This window comes from Ammospiza caudacuta, chromosome 12 (genome assembly GCF_027887145.1).
Source record: "Ammospiza caudacuta isolate bAmmCau1 chromosome 12, bAmmCau1.pri, whole genome shotgun sequence".
In the NCBI taxonomy this organism is placed as follows: Eukaryota; Metazoa; Chordata; class Aves; order Passeriformes; family Passerellidae; genus Ammospiza; species Ammospiza caudacuta.
This window is the reverse complement of record NC_080604.1, coordinates 8,259,663-8,274,007: the sequence shown is the minus strand read 5'-3', so window position 1 is coordinate 8,274,007 and position 14,345 is coordinate 8,259,663. Positions and strand designations below refer to the sequence as shown.

Sequence of the window (14,345 nt, the reverse complement as noted above, 5' to 3'; positions counted from 1 at the left end):
AGAGCTAATTGTGCCTCCTCAGGTGAGGGGCAAAGCAATCCCTGGTGGCACCTTTGGGAACTCTTGCAGTCCACACTTCTACATTGTGTCAGGAATTGTTTGATCAGTTTTATGTGCCCTCCTCCTCAAAGAATGAGGACCTAGGGAGGGAGGGCTATCACAGTAGCAGACAGAAGGATGCATATGCAGAATGGACTTGCATCAAATAGAACTGGAAACAGTGCTATTTCCTTTATGAAGGAAAGACTCCTTTATGAGTCTGCTTTTACCAGCCACCACGCACTTAGGGCAACCAGAGTGTCCATGCGTCCACACAACCTGCAGCACCAAAGCAGAAACAACCACCAGACAAAAGAGCTACAAGGTTTGGGAGACTGAAGAAATCCTGTCAGAATAGAACTGCATTAGCACAGTGCTGTGCCCAGAGTAATTTAACTGAATTCCCAAGTACCCACTTGTGCACCTCCCTCCCTCCCTCCCTGAGTACAAGCTCAGGGGTGTCTGTGCTGAGCTGCAATGCACTGGCACGTGCACAGTTGTATCCCTGGTGATGCAGAAGTGTTCACCTGCTCCAGCTGTGGGATGCTGTGGGTCGCCAGGATCCCGTTGTCAAACAGAGAAATGAGAGATGTCTCAACGCTCTCCACAGAGGGGCTGAAGAGGACACCAGTGATGTCTAGCTCAATGTCTGTTAAAAAGAGTGGATTCCTTTGAGACCTGTGGTGGGAAGAGATAAGAAAGAACAGGGATGCTTTTTGAGAATATGATACACAACTGTATTGCTCTGGTGCTGATACTGAAATGCCTCCTGGACAGGAAAGGAAAGCAGAGGAGAAGAGGACTGTCTCATGCAGATAAAGATATAAAACACTGTGTTCTCAATTTAACAGTAAAGACACTGAGAACTCTTTTTAGTCAAAGGTGAAGGAACCATCAATCATGACATATCAGGGTTCCCCAAAGTCATAACCTTATCTTGAGAATTGGAGCTGCTTTACAGAAAAACTGGAGTAGTTTTTGAAATTCAGTATCTCCAATATACTCCTAAAATGCACCTTCTGGAAGTTATATTAGTATTTCTAATCTTGCATGTGACCAGCCTGGCTCAGGATTAGCTGAAGTCAGTGTCAAGACTTCCACTGATTTAAAAGTAAGAGGCCTCATGTGAGTGGCAGGTTTTTTTTTTTTTTCTTCTTTTACTTCTGGCTTTCCATTTCTAAATGTTCCCTCTTTAATATCACAAAAAGCAAAAATCCTTGAATCAATGTCCAATGGAATAAAATTTTAGGCACTGTGATAACTTAAATTTGGTATTCTTTAGAGATCCCAGGATAGATTCCAATTCTGAGGTTTCATCTAGGAATAGAATTAAGCAGCCATCCTCCTGGTTTTCTTCCTGGCATCCACAAACAATCAGCAGTAACAATTTGCTCCCCCAAGAACGCTGGAGGTGGCTGATCTTTAGAACAGTACATCAAAGCTGCAGACCTTGGATCTGATGGGCTGCTCCATATCAGTAACTGCAGCTGGAAAGCTGTGCTAACAGAGCAGCCAGCTCTGTGTCCTTCCTCCATACTCCAGTGAACATGTCAGGTGGAGGATTAGGGAAAACTGCCCAGCTTAAAGGCCCCACACAGAGCAAAGCTCGCTTGCAGAACAGTAGTTAAAAAAACAACAACACTACTCTCCTCTGCTCTTTCTATTTCTTATTTTTCTTTCTTTCTTACACGTAGGGACTGTTGGTGATGTCAGGTCCCCATTCCATGTCCTCTGAACAGTCCAGGACACACTGGCAAGCATCCAGCACAAACTGGGTGAAGCTGATGAGCGAGTTCTGCACCAGGTAGCGCAGAGAGTCCTGGAGCATGAACCTGATGCGCTCCATCAGCTTACACAGCTTGGAGCTCTGGTAGGCATCCCAGTCACTCTCCTCCAGGTTGAACCATTTGCCTGCATCTTCAAGGCTGCTCTTAATTGCAGTCTTTATGGAATCAATCCAAGTACCTTTGAGAAACTCCTGAACCTAGGGCAAAGAAAAAAGCAAGCTGAGTAATCCTCTGAGGGCTGATGGGAAAGTAGTATGGCAAGGTGAGCTACTAACGGGGGCTGTTGGAGCTTTCTCTGCTGTGAAAGGAAACTCTTCTCTCAGAGCTGTGGTAGCTAAAAGTAGCTCTCAACCTCCCCCCCCACACATGAGTTATCTGAACCTGGTCATACATCTCCTGCACTGATAAAAGACCTACAAAAAGAAAGCCTGATATTAAAAAGTGGGAGTGCTCTATTCTCTGTTTTGCTCACAGTTTCCTTCTTCTTTTCTATAGAGTGGCATCCCTGGAGCTGTCTGTGTCAGGGTCCCTCACAAAAAGTTGTGTAGACAGTGTGATGAGCACATAAAGGACAGAATGTTGTCTTCTCTTGACAAGTGAGAAGAAAGAGCAGAAGAAGCCAAGGGCAGCAGCAGTTTTAAGTATTTTAATTTATTAAAATACCACCAAGTGTCACTTCTGCTCCACAGGCAGCTTGCTGCTTGTGTGTACTAAAAGAACTTTAGTCACTGAGTGGATGACAACACTGCCTAGCTGAAACAGCACAGGACTGGGAAGGACCAGCACATTCTCTGCCACTGATTTAGTGTGCAACCCTGTGCCAGTTACTCCATGTGGCCACATCCAGGGTGCAATGTGCTGCTCTCAGTCAGAGGACATGAAGAACCTCTGGTGAGAATTACCACAGAGCTGCAAATTTTTGTCCTACTCTCTCTATTGGCATTGCAAACAGAGTAATTTAATTAAGCATATAAAGAACATAGAGTGTAGAAAAGCATTATCCCCATGAGTGTTTCAGGAGGAATCAAAGATCTTGTGCCTTGCAGCTGGATGGATGGGGAAATAATAAAAAAGAAATAAAAGGAAAAAAATTAAAGAGAAACTTGAGTGCCAACCAGGACCCCTATCTGTGTATAAACCAGGTGAAGGAAAGAAGGGCTGCAGCCCTATATGGGCACCTGTTTAACACACTAAGAGCATGGTCAGCATTGGCTGATCCTAACCACCATGACTCTTTCAGCCCACTCTCCCCATATCCCAATAAATTTGACAGGCACATGCAAATTCCTCCCTGCCCCAAACATGATGTCTCCTTTAACAGCTCATCAGTTTCCAGAAGATCAATCTGCAGCTGCTGCATCATCTAGCACTGCTGCCTGCTCCATGTGCTCATCCCTCACACCTCCTCTGCTCACCTGAGTGAAGGCCTGAGTCTGGATCTCTTCAAATTCCTCCAGAGAGACAAGTTTGGTTACAGTTGTGTTAAACAGAGACAGGACAGCTGCCTTGTTGCACTCATCTTGTACCTGTGCAAAGAGATGGATGGCTTCTGGCCTGGCCAGGAGTGAGAGGAAGTTGAATTCTCTCCGTCGTTTACGGAAAGGATAGTCTGGGATAGGAACGATCCCTAGCACCAAAAAAAGAAATAATGTCATTGCCTGCAACAGCCATTTCAGCTTCTGTTTTTAGAGTACAGGTCCCATTCGGACACTTGTGAAAAGGACTCTGCTCCAATGCACAGGGCCTTATCATGCAGCAGCTTCAACAGAGGGCTGGATGAAAGAAGGAGTCTCTGCTCTGCTGCAGAGACCTTCTGCAGCCTCCCATTAGGGGCTGAGGTGCTGTCTTGGTGCCTGACCCTCCCAAGGCTTTGGCTCATGAAGTCTCCATGTGATAGAACATTGGAACTCAAGAAACTTCCTACTGAGGCTCCAAGGCACAGCTGAGTCATCTCATCTGTGAGAGGCCACTTGTGAAGCACCTCAAGGCTTCCTGCTTTTGGAAGATTGAAGTGCACAAAATGTGCTCCCCTCCCCCTCCCATCTTTTAGTGGGGCCATTTTCCTCCTGTTTGGGGCTCTGAAGGAGCCTGAGCCCTCTTCCCCACCTGAGGCACTTCCCAGCTGGGCACAGCAAAGGCAAGGCAGTCAGCCCTAGCACAGTGGTAAGCCAATCACACTGCCAAACATTTGGTGCCATTAAGGGTACACTTGCAGAACTACTGCAGCTTAGCTGATGAGTTCTAATTATACTGAGGTAATATGAGCATGGAAATATACCCTAAAAAAGAGGAGACACACTCAAAAGTCTCACATAATCTCCTGTTGCTGCCCCTTGTGAGCTCTAATTATTACCATGAACCCGAGAGTTCCTACAGTAAACCATGAATCCTATCAAAGACAAGAAAGCAAACTGTTTCACTGTGTCCCCTACCTTTCTCTGGTGCTTCCTTCTGCTCTTTGTCTGGAAGGGTAACAAAAGAAAACATCTCGGGTTTGGAAGCGACAACTCTGTCAAAGCTGATCATGTTCATGGTGTGTTTATAGTCTAATTTCACTTCTTTCTCCAGGGTGCTTATTTGGTCTAACATGCTGTTACAAGACACAGAAACACTGAGAACCCACAGCATTTCAGCATGTGTATGTCTGTAGCTTCACTGCAAACTCCACCCCTCCCTCCCTCCCTCCCTCCCTCCCAAATGTGCTAACCCAGAAGCCCACCTACCACTCAACACATCAGGAGAATTGTGCAGACAATGAAGCAGCCAGCAAAGGTATCAGCTGGGCTTTTAATGATAGAGGCAAGCAGGGACTGAGGGCTAGGACTGTTGCCTCTCTAAGTGTCTTTTCAGTCCAAAGCAACATCTCCACTGGGTAGAAGCATTACAGAGGGAAGGAGAAATAACCACCAACTAAAGAAAGTAGCTGGCAGTTCTGGAAAAGTGGGCTATCCAAGCTGGCCTCCCATTTGCCTCCTGTTGTCCATTTCCTCAGCCAGAACACTCACATAAGTGCTGAAACCCTGCTCCATTTGCCTTAGGAAATCATCATCCTTTACCTCGAGGAGACAGAGTACTTTTCTTTATCCCTGTAGTTCTGCTCACAGAGACTAATTACTCTCCTACTTTCCAGTTCAGGCTGGCAGACCATGCAGCTCCTCACACCTTCCTATTTCTGAGCAAGGCAATCAGTCACGGCTGATTCCCAGCAACACCATCAGTGGCTCATGATTCATCAGGCCAGGGACATTAAAATGCCTCCCCAATATGAACTGCATCACAAAGAGATACTCCATTATATTCAGGTGGAGATCTCCTGTTCTGTTTGCCTTCCCCTGTGCAGATCTTATTTTGATTTGTTTTAGCAGCTGTTAATAGGTAGAAGGGTCACCAGCAGACAACAGCCAGGTCTCTGGAGACAACGGGTGGTCTGCAGATCAGTACAGCAATGACTGATCTGTTCCTCAAAAGCACAGGGAGGACAGCAAGGTCAGCCATGCCATTTTTTGTCAACCTTCTTGCTGTTGAAGGCCACTTAACTGCAGGTGTAAGCATGGCTTGGTGGGCTTGCATATGGAAACTACTTCAGCTGGGAACACTGACAGCCCACCTGTACACATGTCCCTGGGGCTGCCATCTGCCTCCTTCTGATGCCACTCTGGGCAACTGTATGGAGTGCTTGTTCACAGAATGGAAGGCAGGTGAGACCCATGGTCTGTGAGTTGGCTGCTCAAGACCTGCCTCCACTTACACTTGTTTTGCAGCCCTATGAAGTCCCACAATGTTTATGGATGGAAGGCTGAGCCCCCAGACAAGTACAGGATGCTTTACTGTTGGGACCCAGGACATTCCTCTGGCTGCCCTGGGTGACTCGAGGCCCTGGCAAGGAGCTCAGAGACCTTGGCATGGAGTCAAAAAGACCTGTGCCTTTGATTTTAGACCGTGGAAACAATTACCAACTTTGTGTGAGGATTTACAAGCCACAAGAGTTTGAGTGGAATAAAAGTTAATTTGTCACAGAGTGAAAAAGTAGAATTTTGGGGTTTTAGAATGGGGGTTTAAGAAGCAAGATGGAAGAATCTAGGCGTGTCCTGTCCTTCTCCTTCTTGTCCTCCATCTTCTGCTAAGATGGTGACACTTTTTGATTGGTTTAGAGTAGAAACACACTGTCTAACATAGGTGATAGGTATTGAAAAATTATTGTAAATAAAGTACACATAGTTCTTAGTATAAAAAGTTAACACCACCCCAAGGGTGGAGGCTGTGCCACAACCTGACCTGCTGGACAAATCTCAGCAGGTCAGAGAAAGAATGCAATAAATAAGAAAAAATAAACAACCTTGAAAAGCAGAACCAATGAATCTCGACTTCTTCAGTCGTGGGGCTGGGAGAAACTTTCTAATACCTCAGAAGTCATCTCAACCACAAAACCCCAAAACTTTACCTCTTCTCATCCTTCATTTTGGGAGTCTGCACAGCCAAGTGCTTCACCCTCTGCAGGCTTTTCTCGTTGATGGTGTCCAGCCCCTCTGTGGGCATGCAGTCCACGTACAGGTGGTACATGAGCAGCCCCTGCGTCCTCTTGCGCAGGCTGTCGGCGCAGGCCACGCGCTCCGCAAACACCTGCGGGTCCTCGGCCAGGAACTGCAGGCACACCCGAGGCACCCAGTACTGACATGGCAGAAGTGGAGCTCTTCCTGGGAAATCAAAGTACAGCTTGCCAGAGGCTGCAGGGACAACAAAACTCAGAATGGCTCGCAGTGCTGACAGCAGCTTTTTGATAGACAGGATAATTGGGCTGCTTGCGGGAGATCAAAATGAGGGACCAAAGCAGAGGACAGCAAGAGATAAGGAGCATCTCTAAACCTTTCAGGAGAAGGGTACTTCATTTTAATCTGTCCACATTCCCTTTCAAAATGGCATTGACCCAGAAAGCCCAACATTTTACTTTTCTTGAAGGCAGGAAGGATGGGGAGAAGGAATAAAAAGAAAGGTGTCTACAAAGGGAAAACCTCAAACGGGATCAAATTAAGATGTGGAGTTCTCTCCCCTGGAGGTTTTTTCAGATAAGTTTAACAGACACATATCAACAGAAATAACAGTTAAAGGGATTAAATGACTTCTTGGTGTCCTTCCCATGTCCAGCTAGGACAAGCATGGGTAATAAACTGGCTCTCAGACTATATGACAGGTCCCAAAAGACCTCATTTGAAACACACCTTCTGGAGTTCTTCCTCCATTGATGATGGGTCTCCCTTCTTCATCACGCACCAGACCTTTCTCATCTGTTTTATGGACCAAGTAGAGATCTGTCTCCTTGTCATAATCCAGAACACCAACATCAATCCACTTGTAGATCAACTCCTGGCTTTTGGGGTCGTCTGAGAGAGTCAAGGATTAAAACAGGGTTAGTGTGTTCTCCTGGAGTCCCAGCAAATGGACTTTCCTGATCCAAGTGGTGATGCCACAGTCAAATCCATTTGCTTTTTGAATATCAGTCAATCTCACAGAGCTTCTGTGTGACCAATTAAATAATGAACTTAGGTTTTACAGGTTAGACTTTTCAACGTTTTGCACACACCAGACAGATATCTATTTATATTGATATCAGTATGGATACTGGAGGTCAGGGCAGAATATTGCTGTCCATTCAACCTGCGGAGTGATCAGGTGTGGTATTCCCCAAGACAGCTGCAGGCAGAACTCAGCCATCACGTGCTGGCTGCCCAAGGATACACAGAGCTTATGTTTTATGGTTCAGTTTTGCAGACAGCCAAGCCTCTGGAGGCTGCTCCAGAGCTGCAGATGCCAGCTCCCAGGCTTTAAACCTACTGCAGATGTGTTAAAGTGAGCTGCAGCCGCAGCTGGGCATCAGTACAACTGTACCTAGTAATGCCTTCTCAATGAGAAGGCTCCAAATGATTGGAAAACAATGTCCACATCACTTAAGTTGGCCCAGGTTTACAACTTGTATGTTCACTGTAGTCTTCTGATCCTGCACTTGCAGAGAAATCCAGGCAGAACATATTGTGCCCTAGGAGTTAGAACACCCTAACTCCATGAAGCACCAATAAAGAGAAATTCTGTCTGTGCTGACAGAAAACCAAAAGGCAAAGGCAACTTTAACAAAGTGGAAATGGTCCAGGGCAGGACTGGCAGTCAGTGAGATCCTGGTCTCTGGCACTGACTGCCTGATCCTGGCCAAAATGAGATACAGCTTTTCAGAGCTACACTCATCAGAATCTACATGTTCTCTTCTGCTGAAAAGGTCTGTAACCATTAGTGCTGCCCTGCTTGAGCAGGAACTGATTCAAGTTTTACCATGTCCAAGTACATCATCTGTAGGTAAAAGTGCTTTTCCAGGCACTGGCTTTCTATCAGAAGATCCTGGCTCCAGCCCCAGTGACATCCACTCTTCTGGAGTTCGACAGTCAAATTCATCATTGTCAAATACCTAAAAAGCAAGGACATGAGGGAAATTAGGATTTACTCCAGAAACAAGAAAACACCCAATAAAAAATTTCATGAGAGGAAAACATTAACATGCAGTTCCTAAATAGGCTACAAAATATGGAAATCAGTCTAGGTGCAAAACCTGTGCTGATATTTGGCTGACAATTTTCTCCCAAGCAGCAGTATTTGTATCTCCAGCCCTTTCCTAGGGAGAACAAACCAACATTTGGAGAGGTTTCCTGCAGCAATACTGCTGACTCCTGCACTCAGAAGGAAACAGGAGATACCTTTCCTTTGGACACACAAAAGCCAGTGAGGAGCACTATTAGTTTTGATAGAAGTTGTGGGCACCCTGCAGAAGATGCTCAGCATTTTGTAGAGACCCTTCAGTGCCCAAGCCAGCTCCAAAGCATTTCCTTGCTTTGTTGCTTGTTGTGTCAATACTGGCTAAGTGTCCTCAGAAATCTCCTGTGATATAAGCAATGAGACAGACCACAAGTACTCACGTGCTCTCTTACCTGTAATGGGAGGTAGATGGGAAACACAGAATCTTTTGTCTCCTCAATAGGTAGCATACTGTCAGGGTCATAGTGCCTTGGCATCAGCTGATTGGAGTCTATCCCCTTGCTGGCCAGGAGCTCAGCAATGTCAAAGGTGAGATACAGCCGTCTCCTCCTGGATAACATCAGAAGAGGAAATAACCACTTAATGTGCCTACAAGCATTCCCATGCCTACAACTCCAGTTTTTCACTGTGCACCCCTATTGGTAAAAACATTTTTGGTACACATTGCATCCATGTATATTTCTTCATTTATAGCAAAAAATAATTCAGTGGAAGTGGCCTAGAAAGATCAGGTACTCCAATCTATAAATTATATACTGTACTACAGTACTAATACATTATAGAGCATACACAAAACCAGAAATTAAAAAAGAATGACAAAAAGATGACATAAACAATGTTTTCTTCCCACATCCCAGTGAATTGTCTTCTGCACCCTCTGCAATTCATGCACATCCCACTTTGGAGACTACTGCCTTACAGGAAAAGGTTTTCTCAAGGATTTTTGACATGTTATGCCTCAAAAGCAAAAGTGAACACCCTAATCTGCTGTGTCTGTTCCACAGTGATGCCTCTAGCCACTTTCTGTTTACTTACCTCTCTACTTCAACCTTCCTAGGGTTTTGCCCTGGAACACGTTTGAAAGGCATCTGCACTTTGGGCTTAAATGATTGTTCAGGGAAATCTGACTCAGCAAGGATCTCAGTGGATGGTCCAACCATTTGATCCTCCATGAGGCTTTTAAAGCTTGCAGGCACCTTGAATTTTGTGACTAAGAAACAAAGAGAAACACATCTGAAACCACCAGGTATCACTTTGCTTTACATTCACACACAAAGGAGAACTCTGCTGTGTACTGGGTTGTCTGTAGAAGTCACTTCACTAGATTTGTAAGAGAAATCAAGCAGACATCAAATTAGAAACAGAAAGACCTTTTTTTTCCTGCTACAATATGTGATTATGGTTTTCCAGTATCAAAATAATAGTATAGAAGAAAACTCCACTGAGAATTACTGTCATGCAGATTTCTGGGATTCAAGGCACTGACCTGGCTCGAAGGAGCTCTGTTTGTTCCCAGCTTTGCTGCAGACTCTCTACATAACCGTGGGCAATTACTGTCTCTAATGCACAGCTTCCATCACCCTCAGAAAGGATCCCCCTGCCTCTCTGGGGGGCCCTGAGACCAAGAGTCAGTCCTAGCTGAGAGGAGCTTGGTCAAGGTAGTGATACAGGGTTTATGAATATTATGGGGGAAAAGAAGCTGCACAGGTCATCTTTGTCTCCTGAAGTGCCTATTCACACCTTGGGACAAACCTCTCTCTTCTCAGCTTTTGCTCAATCAAACCACCCACTCACATCAGCAATGGTGTGAGAAAAAATTGAGTTAAACAGCCAACAATCTCACCATTTGGCCAAACATTTTCAACAGAAATTTGGACTAAGAAAAAAGTATACGTTTCCAAGAACTGGCAGAAATTAAACCATGTCATTTACCCCATAAATAAACCAAACTGTTTATATTGCTAAACAAGTTGCAAATAATAGAACAGCAGCAAACTGGGAATTTGAAGCTTAACCTAAATTAAGTAATTGCATGCAAGCTTTAAAAAGCACTATTCCCTAGACAGAGCTAAGCATTGAACTAAAAATAGATTTTAGTGGAGTGAGAGAGATTTTCCTTTGATGAACTTTCACACTCTATCAAGGAGAAACCCAAGGTTCTGGTTTGGAATTGGGTATTTTGAATGTCAGGCTTTGAACCCAATTGTTCACTGTGTTGCATGTGCTTCTGGAGTCATGGATGTGACCCTTGATTTCAAAGCAATTGTGCAGAGCAGCCAATAATGCCAAAGCCAGACATGTTTCAGGACGGTTAGGTACAGGAAGGGTCCTCTAAGAGGTCATTCCCTTGTCCTTCTAAAATGCCCCCTGGCTCAACCCTTGGAGCTGTACGTTATCTGCTTAGAGACTAAAGGAAACAGCCACTAACGGGCTCCTCTCTCTCTACTTCCCTCCCTCAGGAAGGGCAGCTAGCCTGGCATGAATGTGCTCTTAAACACTTGCATGGTCCATAAAGTAATTTTGAGGAATCCCTAAAATGCAGCTCTTTAGCCTCGTGTACATCTCTTGCCCGGGGTCTTTACAGAATGGCCCTGATTTGTATTTGTTGTCAAGGAGCACAGCTGTTCCAATTTAGTCACTTTATTGTTGCCAAATCCTGGCACCATCCATTATGGCACTTTGTGCACTATCAACTATTTATGTCAATACTTAGTGTTTCATTTGCATTTACATTTCCAACCTGATGGCTTCTTCCCCCTTGAAGAAGCAGCAGATCATAAATAGTTCTGTCTCCACTTGTTAAAGATGAGTCTAGCTTGTCAAGATTCACTTGAGGAAGCAGTCATTTGTCCTCACTCATGAAAATAAATGTCACATCTAAGCACAGGAGGGTGGTATATACAGCTCCCATCTTTCTCTAAAATCCTCTCACACACACTTTCTTCCCACCCACTGCCAGTCTATGATCCATATCCCCAGGAGTGCTCTAGGGGCCAGGAGAGTGCTGGCAAACTTTCAACCATTCTCTGTTCCTATATTTGAGCATCCATGACACAAGTTTTTGTAAGCAGGTGGCACCAGCAGCTCTGTACACACAGAGCCCTTGCATCTAGGGAGAACAATCTGCTCTGGGGTGCAGCTGGGTGCAGAATAAATAAATGAGGGAAGGCCATGATTTTGGCTATATCTAAATCCCAAATACAGCTTTCACAGGCAGGTCCCATTTTTGGTGTTGTCATGTGTTGGGCCAGCAGTTTAACTTGATGATCCTTGTGGGTCCCTTCTAACTCAGAATACTCCATGATTTTCACAGGAAAGGGACACTGCTGGCTCCATGCACAGTAAGAACACATGCAAATTCAGTGTTCTCCTGGCAGCAGGACCAGAACTCCCACAGGCACCAGCACAGTCCACCCTGAACTCTGGGGGAAGTTGATCTATCCAGGAGAAAAGGAAGCAGGGTTTTATCACCCACTCAGATCACTTTGCTTCACCTCTAAATGAAATTCACTTTTCATGGGATATTCAAGCAGCTCAGCACCATTCCTGAGCACTGAAAATGAAAGCAGAGCAGGAACCCAGAGGCAGCAGCCTAATTCCCAGCATGCCCACTATAGGCAACCTGAACAGTTATGGCCCAGTTTCCTGCCCCACCTCACTCCCTCTCAGTGCATTTACCTTTAGGGGTGTGCTGCTCCTGCTCTGCCTGGTTCACCAAAGACTGGGACGTGTGGGGGCCACCAGAGGCACCCTGGAATGTAAGGGAAGTGTCAGAGCACAGTTGTGGCATAGTGTGAGTGGGGATCATAGAGGTACAGAAATAAAATGTCTCTATAAGACTGACTTTACCAGACTTTAGGGACAACTGAGACTGTGAGTAATGGTCAGAAAAGGCTCAGAGACACAAATACCTGAAAAGTTCAGCCCAATGCACAGGGGCAGGGGATCTCCCAGCAGCATGTGGCCTGATGTCAGCTTAGGATGTTGGCTGGGGGCAGATTAGGCAGCCAGTCATTAGGGTTTTACTGCCATATATCACCACAACCACAGCCTGCCCTGCCATACTGCCATCCCAAACCAGGCAATCGTGACAGTGCTGTCACTGGTTACAGAGGAAGGCAGCACAGCTCTGACCAGGATGAGCCTCATGGCTTCACTTTGTAAAGATCAAGGTCTTGCACAAAGGCCTTGGAGCAAAGGAAGGGCTGGGACCTGGGGTGAAGCCTGTATGTGTCCACACCAGCTCTACCATCAGGCTTTTCCTTTCAGGACACTGCTGGAGAAAGAACTGCTCTTTGCACTTACCCCCGAGCTAGTGGAGGGTCCTGGAGTAGGGACATCAGCAGAAGCCCCACTGCTGGTGCTAGGTTGGCTCCTATTCAGAAAATCCCTCAATTCCTTCCTTGCTTTGTCCATCTTCTCAGGACAACAACGCTGTGACGTAACCCTGGGCTTCCTGTGAGTGGAAAGACATTGAGCCTGGCACACAGTGTATCTTTGGCACTCCTCCACACCCTCCCACAGTGCTGGACATCCTTGACTTGCTGCAATGAGTGGGTAACACGGAAGGTTCCATCCCCTGATTCCACACCATTCACGACCTGGGGGCCATCAGACTCATGTGGCTGCCTCTATGGCTCACTAACCCTGGAGAAACAGATCACTTTATTATTCCAGATGGGGTTTGGAGTGGGAAAACCAGCAGCACACACAAGAAAAGCTGCTTTCCTTAAGCAGCAGGGGCTTCCCGGATCTGTGACAGCGTTCAAAAGGCTGCCAGGAGAATCTGACTAAACTGGGACTACAAGAGAAGTACTACTCTTGCTGCACCCAAATCCCTTAAAAACCTAGTCACACTTGACTCCAGTGGGAGCAGGCTACAGCCTAGGATACCAACACAGCTACTCCCAGGTGTAAGTCTGCCTCTTTCATTTAAATAATTCATGACAGATGTTTAAGCATCACCCAACACATATTAAAATATTGCCAGAAGCTCCCCTCTTTCTTCTCCTGCAGGGGATATTTTTGCTCAGCTCACAAATAATTTCTGCTCTTCCACCTTGGGAGACTCAAGTCCAGGCAAATATCACAGCTGTACAGCTTTATTTTATAAAAGCTTTGTGCACTCAGAGATACCAATTAAGAACAGCTCTCAGACTTCTGGCAGGAGGACAATGCAACCCTTGGTTTTAGGCTTGTCTAAACACAGAGATGGCTATTGTAACTAATTAGAACAGCTAAAGTGACACAAACCCCTCCAGCCTGCACATGCATGCACTGATATAATGGTGTACACATACCTGTGTAGCTTATTCCTATAAATTATGAGTCAAAGCTTTCCATGGCGTGTCTCAAAGGTACTCCAGGCCAATACAGCTTACTGATCAATTCCTGCTCAGGGTTGGACCCAGCCTCCTCACCCAGCCCTACCTGACTAGTGGTTTGTCTCCTGCACCCTTGCTAGGACCCTTCTTAGTAGCCAAGGCTCTGCAGCAGGAGTCCTCCAGCTCTCCACAGCTAAGTTCTGGAATGACCTTGCCTGGTCTTGAAGGCCACAGCTGGCACAGTACTTGTCTGGAGCCCCATCCTGACCCGCAGAAAATGCCAGCAGATCCCTTCCTGCCATGCCCTCTCTGCTCTGCTCTTGAATGGAGTGAAAACTCTGCTTGCCCTATACTCCTGATGAGAGAGGGCAATCTTTTCAGAATTTCACCTTGCTGCCTGCCTGTGAGAATGAACCGGGTACAGCACCGAAAGCATTACATGCATGCCGGAGATAAGAGGGAATAACTGTGATGGTTTATTACTGCAGGTTCAAGCCAGTGCACAATTTTGAGAGGTTGAATCAAAAAAAGAAATCAGATAATAAATCAAGGTTACCATGATGCGAATCTTTTAAGTGAAATGGAGTAAACGAACAGATTGGAAAGACCTGGGAGATGA

At 45.8% G+C, this 14,345-nt stretch overlaps 1 protein-coding gene across 1 annotated transcript in view; it reads right to left on the bottom strand.

Moving 5' to 3' along the window:
* Positions 1-12,818, bottom strand: part of DNAH1 (dynein axonemal heavy chain 1) — a 68,274-nt gene extending 55,456 nt beyond the window's left edge. The window contains exons 1-11 of the mRNA XM_058812670.1: positions 12,708-12,818; positions 12,081-12,153; positions 9,438-9,612; positions 8,795-8,951; positions 8,145-8,277; positions 7,043-7,204; positions 6,268-6,520; positions 4,259-4,416; positions 3,242-3,453; positions 1,728-2,023; positions 567-717 (exon numbers count right to left, since the gene is read on the bottom strand). Coding sequence (XP_058668653.1) covers positions 567-717; positions 1,728-2,023; positions 3,242-3,453; positions 4,259-4,416; positions 6,268-6,520; positions 7,043-7,204; positions 8,145-8,277; positions 8,795-8,951; positions 9,438-9,612; positions 12,081-12,153; positions 12,708-12,818 — 1,881 coding nt within the window. The remainder of the gene's footprint in view (positions 1-566; positions 718-1,727; positions 2,024-3,241; positions 3,454-4,258; positions 4,417-6,267; positions 6,521-7,042; positions 7,205-8,144; positions 8,278-8,794; positions 8,952-9,437; positions 9,613-12,080; positions 12,154-12,707) is intronic.
* Positions 12,819-14,345: the final 1,527 nt, after the last annotated feature.